The following is a 12,246-nucleotide window of genomic DNA, read 5'->3' as shown; positions in this document are numbered from 1 at the left end:
GGGGGGGGGGGGGGGGGGGGGAGGGCCTGGACTGGTTACTTTCGCCCGGATGATGTATCGACTATCCGCTTGGAAACATTGCTCCTCGTAGAGACCTCTAATTTGTAATAATGAAATCTCAAGTCTACGAGATCGCCAGATCTCGATACGGATACGTTCTGAACGTTTCTACTACGGCACTGCTCACACACATATAGGTTATCTCTGTATATACAGAAGAGACGTCGTCTCAATCCTGAGGTCGACTTCCCTGACCTCTCAAATATTCTTGTTTGCTGTCCTCTTCTCCTGTGGAGCATGTACCTCCAAATGCCTCTTGTACCTTACACGTATACCTCATATGAAAGACCCCACAGGACGATTCATGTCCCGAGTACGACAAGTTTGACGTTGGCCTTTACATCCAGGCAGACCGACTGTATTGATTAGGTGTACTACGAAGAATAATAAATTCCTTTCTTCGTTGCTATACCTTAGCCTCTTATGCTGCTACGTCCCAACATTCATATCCAGCTGAAAGATCTTGATTTTCCTAGCTGAAGAATTTCACCTCGTGGCTATAGCCAGGTATATCCAGGATCGTAATACTTGAAAACGCGTGGCGGCTACCGCACTTGGTCGCGCGTGGGCCGAAACTGTTGCGGAGGCGTTAGCACGGTTCTTAGGAAGATTCGCCCACGTTTCTCCATACTCGTGGCAGGATACGAGAAAAGAAAAGGAAAAAAATCTAAGAATCAGATCCTTTTACTTTAACAGAAAGGAGCATCGTGCTCCGTATGGATCGATCGTTATGTATGCACGGTGCGGAAAAGAAATTACGTGGAAACAGGATAATCGCACAAATCAAGAACACGAGTTCGATTACCTAATGCCTTCGAATCCCTTTTAACCGGATGACATAGATACGTGACATACACGGCATAGTCATACGAGTCCGTAGAATGATGAAATGTTTCACGATCAAATTCACGTTCGTTTAAAGATTTAAAATCGGGAGCGAAGTCCTCGAAGGCTGGGTATTTCCCTCGCGAAGGCCTGAAGGCATGCGTGCTTGTTGCCCGTAGTTGGACGATGCTCCCTATGTTATTTCGGCTAATTAAAGTGAAATTAGTTTGCGTCAGTTTGGTATTTGAATCGTTGTCCGGATTGTGGCTGTCAGAACCAGATTCCACCCATGTTACGCCTCGTAGTATGTTTGCTAAGCATGTTTAATCTATCCAATCGAAATCAGAATGGAAACGAATATGTGTGCACTGCAAGTTTTCTCATACGAAATACGCGCGCAACCAAAGTTACGGAGAGCGCATGCGCGAGAACACGTGACAGTCTTGCAGCGAGGCCAGTGACGCGCATGCGCGTTAGCTCGCAGGCTAGACGAATAACAGTAGCCGTTAGACAGCAGTAGATAAGTGCGAGGTTTGTCAGTGACGATGACAACGGTCATCTAAATTTCGAAGGTTAGTTCACTCCCGATAAATTCGTATCTTTTTATTCCCACCTGGGTACGTTTCTTAATAGCCCGTTTCGAGTGCATTTATTATCAGACTCGTACACTGCGTACGCCATTTGGTATTGTCGTAAAAGTTGCCATTAAGTTTTATGCCGAAAATCGAGATAGCCCTGTAAGTATAGCCAGAGGTACGTCAAGGTATACCGGAAGGTTGGTAGGCATTCAATGGGAGTGCCATCGAGACCAAACGAAATACTCGCCAATTAAATTCGAAAGGCTTTTTCCACGCGGGCATTTCCAACGAATTTATACGTCGATAAAATTACAGCTGTAATCCGTTCGTATGTGCGTTTCACCGTGAGCCCGTAAGTTCCTGCAAACGGCCTTATTACGTATCCCACGAAAGAAACACGAGAAATCCATCTCGGTGGTGATGATTCTCGAAATTTCAGGGTCCCATGAATTCTGGAATGCCAGGCCTATTCTCATTCTTAAGTGGAAGGGACGCGAGACCCCTCTTACCACCATCATCCTCTAATCTTAAACCATGAGAATATTACGAAAATGAATGTAAATTGCTCGCTTGAGAAATACGGTGTCTTCGTAGTCGCCCTGTCGAGGGCTAAACGATTCACGTCGTCTAGGAAGCATTTACGGATTAGATAGAGCCAATTACCATTCAGCTCGAGTGTCCGTTCTCGCTCGGTGCCATCATGGAACGTCCCACTTGGCCACGCGTGCCTTCGAATATTTTCCATCGGATATTTCAGGATCGTAATTGAGTATCATAAACCTTTGAATCAGATGATAGTAACGCTATAAAGACACTCCGCGGCGATCGTAGCATTCTACTCCCGCATGACTTTGCCTATGATCATTACACGAGTCCTCGTTTGTGAATTCATCCCTCGTGCGTTACTATCAATCCACGCACACATATATATGTATATATCATTCGTATTTGCAGGGCTTGGACAGCAGTGGACGACCGGCATTTGTACTTTATTTTCGTATACGATATTACGTGGATACGCCATTGCTACTCAGGTAAGTTTCATTTATTTTTTTTTTAATCTCAAAAAGGTATCCTAGCAGTATCGCACAGATATGTAGAAATTACGTGGCGTAATTTAATAGTTACTTAGAATATCTTGGGCTGGCTACAGTGGGGATCGATTTATAAGACTGCGAAAAGACCCTTCTACCTTTGAAAATGCGGCCTTACGATCGCAGACGCAACAAACTAGTGGCTGACGATGGGATCGAAGTTTGCCAAAGGGCGCAGGCACGTCGCTCCGCAACGAAAACCTTCCGACTCCTGTCCAGTAGCCAGGCGCCCGTGTCCCGTACCTTGTAATTATAAATTATTACGTGGCGCGTGATTAATAGACTGTCTGCGTTAAGCGAAAATATTCGGAGCGTTAATTATAGTGATTCGCCCATTGCATTCGATTCCGAAGCCCTGACTGAATTGCCTTGGCGCATCTTTACTTGCACCTCCTGTATATTTCGCTGTAGCATCTATGTGTGTAGAAAGGTTATATTTATCCTCTGTGTTGCGTATATAGATAGATATATATATACATATACACACACCGATGTGTCCGACCGAGTCTGATTCTCTTACCAATTTTTTTTTCAACGCAGTGAGGAGCCCGAGGAGAGCGATACATATCGGGCGATTCATATTAACCGAATCGCATTCCGCTTCTAGTAGCCAAGCTTGAGTTTTATAGCCGGACAAACAAATTACTCATTCCTCTAGCCTCGAGGTGTACGGGGACGTTAATTTTTCCCCTCATTTTATTCCCCCATTTAGTCTTCTTTTGTTTCCTTTGAATTCTTCTGAACGAATTATACGAAGCTCCGTACGACTACTTTGGTATAATCGTGAAGCGTATACCTTTTGCATAATATTGTTAAATTCACGTTTCAACTATTTTCATTGCACCTCTGTCTTTTGACTCTTCGTTAATTAGATTTGTACGCCGGACTCGCGCGCCCCTGTCAATTGAAAGTAGTAGATTATCTTTGGTATGCGGTATGATATTTTTTCGTATGTTATCCTCGAGTTTTCGCGTTAGGTCTGCGGCGTACAGAATTTTCATTACAGTGAGAAACGTTAAATTTGTTTGTAACGGCAATGAAGAATGCAAGCCAAATGGGAAGAAAAAAAATTTAGTCAAATGCAGTTTGACTGTTTTTTTTTTTATAAAGGTACATTTATCAGTGTAAAATTTAACAAAGCTGAAAACACTTCGTTTATCAATTTTTTTTACTCGTATCATTAATGTATATGACTTTATATGACTTTACGGGAGCATCAGAGTTACGACATGCGTCGTGACGTGTTATTGTTTTCATAACCATTGATACTTTTTGTCTCGTGTACGTGTCGATATTGAATGCCAATGTATGTATAGTCACAGGCAAAACTAGCTTCGAAGATGACTGGTTGAAAAAAAATGCTGCAATATTATTAATAGGAAAGGCGGTATCGCTCGTCTGTGTACTGAGTTGAAAAGATAGGGACGCGAAACGTCACTTTAGCTCCTCAAAATTCGTGATCGACAGTCCAGTTATTAAAATAATGATACGTTCCGCAATGCCAGTGCTAAGTGCCAATGCTAGGTGTTAATGTGACCTTGAACATGAACTCGAACTCTAGAGGATTACGTCAATGTAGGATCGACTTATATGTGTCTAATACGTAAATAAATTAATCAGGAGTTACTTTGGTATCCTTGCCATTCCTTTAATTCGTCTCACAAATCTGTATAACTATATGCTAAAATTTTTTTCTTTGTTAAACACGTATATTAATTTGTTTTATTATCTTGGTCCGTTTATTTTTCCAATATCTTGATGTTTTTTTTTTCTAGCGATGAGACAACGCGCCACCACTATTACCTGCAGTTGCGTGATAATGTCGTCCGACATGGCGGCGGGGTGGAAAGTCTGCACCCCCATCATCCCCTGCATGCACCCGCGATTATTGCATCTCTACTCGGGTTGGCGGGACTTGCCCTCCAGGCCGACCTCGGGGACTACTCCGAAGAACGTCACAGACCCCATGCCGGATCCGTCGGTTACTGCAAACCCACCGACTATCTTCCACCCCACGTGAGTTTAAATATTCATTTAGTTGATTTTTCGCGGGGAACCTGAACAGGTGTCCGTCAAGGTAATTGTATCTGTATTTAAAGATGTGTCTCGAGCCGAACGTCCTCGGCGTCCTGGCGGCTCAACATCGGGACAATCGCGGCCTCTCCAGGGAGGAGGCTGAATTGCAGTATATCCGGGAGGCGGTGCTGCTGGAGGCGCCGCTCAACGCCCACCTCTATCGGCTTCGTCGAAGCAAGAGCGAAGCTGGACCAGGACGTATCCTCCTCGCAATCTGCGCTCGTGGTGTACGAATCTACTCCGAGGAGGGAACACCCCGGATCTTCGCCTGGAACAACATCGGCAAGCTATGCTTCGACGTAAGTGTCTTGGCAATATTGTATACTACGTTAAATATTTAATATATATATATATATATTATATATGATATTATTTTCGCATTGTATAATCACATGAATTTGAATCTTCTGTACGACAGCGTAAAAAGTTTGAAATTCGCGCCGTCGATCATCCAGACAAGCTCACCCTGTACAGCGGATGTGACGACAAAAGTAAACTGTTGCTCGGTCTCTGCCGGGACACTCATCAGTTCTCCATGGCTATAGCACCAAGAGTCAACGAGGCGAGACGTCGGGAAGAGGAAGGTGAGTCCTTCACGGGCTACGAGTTCGATTTTGATCGTTCACATAGATCCATTCTCAATCAACTACGAGCTGGTATCATTGACCGTCCATTATTCTTGCAGAGCGCAAGGTTCTACGTGATTGCTATATGTATCCAGCACGGTGCAAGCTCAGCTTGGCTGCGCGGGGCGCTCGTGGCGATCAACGGATATCAGTGATATCCAGCACTTCCTCGAATACTACATCTGGAATCGTTAGTGACCGCGTTCACAGTGAGGATGAACCCGACACGGCGCCTGCATCTACAGAATGTCTACCCAGACTTACTGAGATACCGAATCACGCTCAGGCACAGACTATTGTTAATGGAGTTGAGGCAGATGATCGATCCAGGACTTCATCACCTGTTTCCACTGTCGACGGTGAGTGTTGACGATATATTTCTTTTAACGATCGATTGCGTATCTATATGTTACCCTATGGTTATAATATTTGATTATGAATTTTTGCTGGTCCCTAGAAGTTGATGGTGCCGAAACTGCTCCTTCTTCTGCATTACGTATGACCCTGAATGCTGCAACTGCCGCCGAGGGATCTCAGTGCAGCAGCAGCTGCAGCACGGTTGTGGTAGTGAGTGCACCTGCGAGCGGACCGCCTCCAATGCGTCGACCATCCGCCTCTTCCAGTCTGGAACTTGGCTATTCTCATACTGCTCAGAACTCAGCCGTTTCGTCGGAAGCTGCATGCTTCCCGGGAGCGATATACGACAGGTGTAAAAAGGCTGGAAAATACGCTGGTTAGTATCGTCGAGGTTTAGAAGCCATTATGTATGCAAACGTCTCGTTTTTATTAGATCAGATGTTTTTTATTTATCTTTATCATTTTTCGTTAGGTACGGACATTGCTAGTGAGACTAGCGGAGTTTATACCGTGCGAAGCAGCGAAATGCAGGATGAAAGAATAACTGATTTGTATTCTCCTACGGGTGACGCTAACGAATCTTCGACAGCAAGTGACGTTTGCGCTTTGAGTTCTGTACAATCTACCACTGACGAAGCTTCAGTTACTTCTGGTTTTTATACTATTCACAGCGGACTGAGATCCGAGACAAGTGGTGTTTATACGGAGGATGTGAATACGGAGGATCAGGAGCCTATATACAGTGTGTGCAGGGGCGATGAGGATGTCAGTAACCTGGCTTCTGGTATATCTGAAGTATCTCTGGATCCACCATTAGATGACACCAGATCCAGAAGTAATAGTATCCTTAGTGCAGGAAGTTTCAGAGGTGACGGAAGTGACCCTTCTGATGTGGGGCCATTACTGTCGGCGGATGAATTATCTGATCTCATCGTGGGACGTTATCCGCCAAGAAAGACCATAAGCAACTCAATGGATTCTGATTGTGATTATGTGACTATGCCGCCTCCATTACCACCGCCAAGAACAGACTCAGACAGACAACTGCCACCTCCACCGCCTTATCCGTCCAATATCAATTACACTACCATCAAGTCCTCTAGGAGTAATGCTAACGTGGATCGTGAACCGCCACCTCCACCGCCTTACAATGCAGTCAGGGGTGACTTTGTGCCATTGCCACCTAGAAGGGCAGAGCCACCTCCACCACCTCCTTACACTTCCCCCAGAGAGAGAATACAAATTCCACCGCCTACTCCACCAAGAAATGATGCTGTTACTCCTAGAGAGCCACCTCCGCCACCTCCTTATCCTGAAATTCCTACTGATCGACAGGAGGCTATATCTACCCTATATCCTAACAACGCAATCGAAGATGTCATCCCAAGGACTGTACCCAGCAAGTCACATTCTAATCTCTCTCCTATAAAAAACAACATAGTCCCGGCAATGTCAACAAACTTCACTGGTATCGCTAATGAAGGACCACCAATTACAGCTCCAAAACCACCACCTAGAATACAACCACCGACGTATCCTGGTGATAAAATGAAACCGACTCCTGTCCATGCACCAGTTGCAGCTCTTGTGGTGGGTCCAAATAATTATTTGGATGTTCACGCGTCCAGAGGTGGTCCAGTATTATTGCCATATCTTGCACCACCACCTCCGCCACCGACAACGCATACCAGACAACCACCACCTCCACCGCCGAGCTTAGCAACTGTATACACCAGTCAGGTTGCCAGGTCCCAGATCGAACAATACAAGCAACAATTGTATTCTGACGTGGACTATGTGATGTTTCCTCTGAAAGATCCAGCGGTCTCTAAACAAGAATACATTGACGCTAAACAGGGTTCTCTCCTTGCTGCAATGGCTGCTTATCCACCTCCACCATATCCATCTGTCAATAGCAAATCCTCAATGATGTATCGCAGCACTCCATATTTACCTGGATCATCATTCTCATCGCCTTCAAAGTATGCATCGAATCAGAATTTGAGCACCAGCGACATCAGTTCCAGTGGAAATTACTTGTTACATGGAAACATGAGCAGTCATTATGCAGCTAGTACCAGCTCCTTGTACAGTGGCGTCACCTGTTCGTCTGCTGGAAGTCATAGTCTCCGTCGTGAACCACCGGTACCAACGCATCCACACACACTTCATACATTCTCCAGAACTAGAAGCGACGAGAATATTTTGAAGAGTTTTGAATCTTCGGTAAGCAGTAAAATGCAGTCTCTTCCTCAGCCCAAGCATCGAAGGCTTCCACCACCACCGCCACCACCCCCTTATGAAATTCAGGTAACACATTTACAATTTTTTATTACAATTTAAGGTTAAATTATTTTTCGAATATAACATGATATTTTTTCTTTACAGACTCTAGAGAAGAGTCAACCACTACCGTCAGCCTCTTTGTCCGCGTCGTCTTCGAAGAAGACAACGAAGCCGATAAATAGATGCGACGTCGTGACGCCTAGCGCCATCGATAGACAAGATGGCAAAGATGACGGCATGCTAGATATTCGTACTTTGCGTGAAAAAAGTAGAAACTTAGATCTACCATTGATCTCGGCTCTCTGTAACGACAGATATCTACTGAAGCAGACGAAGGCATTCGTCCTTCCAAAGCATCCTAGCGAGACAACAGTGCAATCGTCTTCAAAGAGTGTCTCGAGGAGTAACGGTGGCACGTCAAGTAGGAATAAATACCCAGTGAGCGGTTTGTCCACGACACAAATATCAAAACCACCTAGAAAGTCGTCGACAAGTACGCACAGGCATCCAGCTGAGGTTAAGGGTAATGCGTACAAGGTGAATACAGCACCAGGATTATCGCCAGCCAAGAAAGATCCTACGAGAGCATTTCATTCGTAACACTGGCCACATTCCTGGAATCACCTCTTATGATAAAGAATATCAAATTTTGAAAGGTATACGTTTCAAGAGGGAACCGTTACAAATTCTATAATGCACATCATTCAAAAATCGTTCTAACGTCTACGACGAGATTTTCACGTAGTGTCGTTTCCATAGACCGTGCTTCTTCAACTCAGGGTGCCATTTTGTCTCGCTTATCGTCGCGATACTGCTGGCCAGGGGTCGGGTACGCTTACTGGTCTATTTAATTAACCTAACTGTATCGTAAAGCACCTAAAACATACGGAGTTCGATGTCTATCGATAAGTTCAATGCATTTGAGCCTTTGTGACAATCAGTATACATAGATAGTACACTTGACCTTTTCTTTGAGATCCATCTTATGCTTTACATCCGACCCATGTGTCGTTTTTATTCACTTATCATTTATAGCATTATTTAAGCGGACGCAACGCCACGTTGCGGATCTTTATACAATATATTTCGAAATCACCTATTTCTTGATCCGCCTCTCTGTGTCATTTTAAGACGATCCTACTGCGGAAGAACCGTGACCGGATTAAGTCGTATTTATTGGTCGTGTTGTCGTTGCGCGCAAGGCGACATACGTCCAATAATTGTCATTTGCTCAATTGTATCTGGCTCGACAGGTCGTACGATAAAATTACTATCTAGACGGGAATAGCGATAAAAATTCTAACGACTGGTCAAACGATCGCTACTTATTCATAATGTACGATAGTTCTCTTAGGTACTAATTGCACACCCACGCACGACAAATAAATATATATATATATATATATATATATATATATATATACACTCTGAGAGAAACTCGTAGTTGTGTTCCTTACATGCTAGAAAAAACTTCTAATATTTCACACCTTGACGTTCACAAGTGTAATGATATATGTATTTATTTCAAACCAATCTCTTATCTGTGTAGTATCTCGTCATATGAGCGTAATAGTGCATAGGGATTTTTTAAAAATATTTTTTACATCGTCTTTCGAGGTACGAGAAACTCGCGGAACAAAGACTTTGGCGAGCGCAGCCATTTTTTAATACTTTATTTCAATTTATCCTAAGATATTATGATGCTGTACTTTTTGGTACGCCTATTAATACGGTGTCGCATGAGATACAGCCTAAGTGTTTTTTTTTGTATTATCTTGATTAGATTTTTGCAAAATTTTTTCGAGATGTGGATAATGTTTCCCTCTCGCTATCTCTCTCTCTCTCTCTCTCTTGGTCTGTCTGTCTATCTCTCTCTTTCTCTCTCTCTCTCTCTCTCTCTCTATCTCTCTCTGATTTCAAGTTATAGAATAAAATGAACAATGTTATGACTACGGACGATGGTCAATGATTCTGCAACCGTTGTATACGGTTTGAATGGCATACTTGTCATGCTTTACAATCGTATCATCTAATCCGAACGTTTTAGCGCATTTATGGCGCAACATTTATTGTAGCTTGTAATGTAAGGGTAATGATTTTAGTCGTAACACCGAACTATATTGAATGACGATTAGTTATTAACGATAGAATACGATTCATGTCTGTAAATATTAACGCGTGAAACTGTTGGATTTGATGTAGTCGAAAACCTCACGTATTTACCACGCGCCACCTCATCTACGAATAATAAACATTTTTTAATGAAAGGAATTCGATGATTACATATATTTATATTTTTCCTACATATCCTTATTATTGAAGTTCCGGGCGTACTTACGATGCATCTATGTATCCTATTATAATTATTCTTGTCTAAAGTCATAATGAGCTTGTATATTTGTATTTTGTATATATGAACACCCAAAAAACACGTGTAAAAAATGTTGCAAAGTACAGGGGTGCTGTGAATTTCTTTAGCAAGAAAGTATTGAAATTATATTATTAATGACAAGTACATAAGTCACTACGTATCTGCTTATATGATCTAGCATTAGCTCATCATTTTAATTGTATATCCAAAATTTTCTATAACGTCTTTGCTACTCTTTTGTTATATATTACTACTGCTTCTCGTGTTTAATTATGATTTAATGGGCCTTCATTAATTAATAAAATTTTAAGGGATTCCTTATCGAGTACTATCGAGTATTATCCTTTTACCGTGGTTATTTTTGACGAGTTATCGCTAATATGAGTGTTAATCGATTGAAGCTAATTGAATTTGAAGTCTGGCATAATGAACGCAAATTTATACCAAGTAATGCACGGACCCTCGAAGTAGTACTCGATAAGGAATCACCTAAAGTTTTGTTAATTATTGAATGGCCACTAAATCATAATTAAGTATGAGAAGCATTAGTAATATAAAAGAATAGCGAAGACGTTATAGGAAATTTTGAAAATACAATTAAAATGATGGGCTAGTGCTAGATAGTGTGACAAGCAGATACGTAGTGACTTACGTACTTGGCATTGATAATATGATTTTAATACTTTTTGTTAGAGGAATCCACAGCACTCTTGTACTTGACATAGTTTTTTTGATACGTAAGTGTTTTTTTGGGGGATATAAGTTTTTGTTGCTCAACGGGATATATTAAAGAAGCTCCAAGCACTGTAGTTTATATTGTTACAGATACAAAATCTAAATATATTGTGATGTCGCTAATCAGAAAAATATATTGCGTAGTCGAAAATGTTTAAAGGCATATAAATTTAATGTATAGGTCCACTTTTTTTAAAGAAACAAAAATATATACCAATTTTAAAAGAAAATGTAATCTTTAATGCAGTCAAGCATCATTAATGGTGTTCAGCTTATTGACGCCGTGTGGTAAAGGTAAGAGAGAAGAATGTATAGGGTTATTTAAGTACCTCAGGCCGTGCGAGCAACAGAGAGGATACTATGGTGTGAGTGAAACACCAAAGCGTCACTCGCTGCGTCCTTTTCGCGGAGCATTAATGTGAACGAGTCGGCAATATGATGCTAGGCGTAGTTCTCGCAAGGATTGGCCTTTCGCTCGCACCATAGTGCTTTCTCCGTTGCACGCACATGCTGTGTCACGAGTGGGAGCAGGCGGATGGTGGGGGGCGCTCGGGGCAGGGCCCGGACTCGGAGCGCTCATTCTTCCTCGAGCCGGTCTCCTATACTGGTCTCTTGGAAATACCCCTCATATTCATTTCCAAACTTCTTCTATTTCTATAGTTATTTCTTCTTTACTTCCTTATTTCTTTATATTTCATTCTTTACTTTCTGATTTATCTCTTTCCTCATTTTTTCTCTACTTATATACCCCTATTCCTTACTTTTCTACTTTTTAATTTCTTTATTTCTATCTTCCCTTCTGTCTTCTCGTTCGCTCATTCTTCCTCGAGCCAGTCTCCTATACTGGTATCCTGGAAACACCCCTCATATCCATTTTCAACCTTTATCTTTTTCTATATTTATTTCTTTATCCTTCATTCCTTATTTTATTACTTATCTCTTTCCTCATTTCTTCTCTACTTTTGTACCCTCATTCATTACTTTTCTATTTTTTAACTTCTTAAATTTTATCTTCCTTTATAACTTGTCGTTTCACTCTGTTCTCTCCCTCTTTACGTTGTGCTTGTCTTACTTTTCCTATTTCCTTGGTCGGGTCGAGCATATTAATTGAAGTAGTCATATAAGGGTAGTCACCCTGTTAGTGCAGCTAGACTTAAGACCATGGTGTCGGGGGTTGCCCTTCCGCCTCATCCGCTGAGCTTGCTCAGTGGTTGGTGGCCCAAGTTGTGGCCGCAACA

The 12,246-nt window shown here is 42.3% G+C and overlaps 1 protein-coding gene across 2 annotated transcripts in view; it reads left to right on the top strand.

Annotated features, from left to right (window-relative positions):
- The window catches only part of LOC107273649 (protein expanded), a 54,732-nt gene extending 44,559 nt beyond the window's left edge, over positions 1-10,173 (top strand). Inside the window, exons 6-13 of one of the 2 annotated variants that reach the window (XM_015752065.2) lie at positions 2,418-2,497; positions 4,333-4,573; positions 4,657-4,932; positions 5,052-5,217; positions 5,319-5,618; positions 5,720-5,992; positions 6,089-7,926; positions 8,005-10,173. In XM_015752065.2, coding sequence (XP_015607551.1) covers positions 2,418-2,497; positions 4,333-4,573; positions 4,657-4,932; positions 5,052-5,217; positions 5,319-5,618; positions 5,720-5,992; positions 6,089-7,926; positions 8,005-8,502 — 3,672 coding nt within the window. In that variant the 3' untranslated portion in view covers positions 8,503-10,173. Of the gene's footprint in view, positions 1-2,417; positions 2,498-4,332; positions 4,574-4,656; positions 4,933-5,051; positions 5,218-5,318; positions 5,619-5,716; positions 5,993-6,088; positions 7,927-8,004 lie in introns of both variants that reach the window. The other variant, XM_015752064.2, reaches the window with a different exon arrangement.
- The last annotated feature ends 2,073 nt before the right edge of the window (positions 10,174-12,246 follow it).

This window comes from Cephus cinctus, unplaced genomic scaffold (genome assembly GCF_000341935.2).
Source record: "Cephus cinctus unplaced genomic scaffold, Ccin1 Ccin1_scaffold1765, whole genome shotgun sequence".
NCBI lineage: Eukaryota > Metazoa > Arthropoda > Insecta > Hymenoptera > Cephidae > Cephus > Cephus cinctus.
This window is presented reverse-complemented; position numbering and strand designations above follow the sequence as displayed.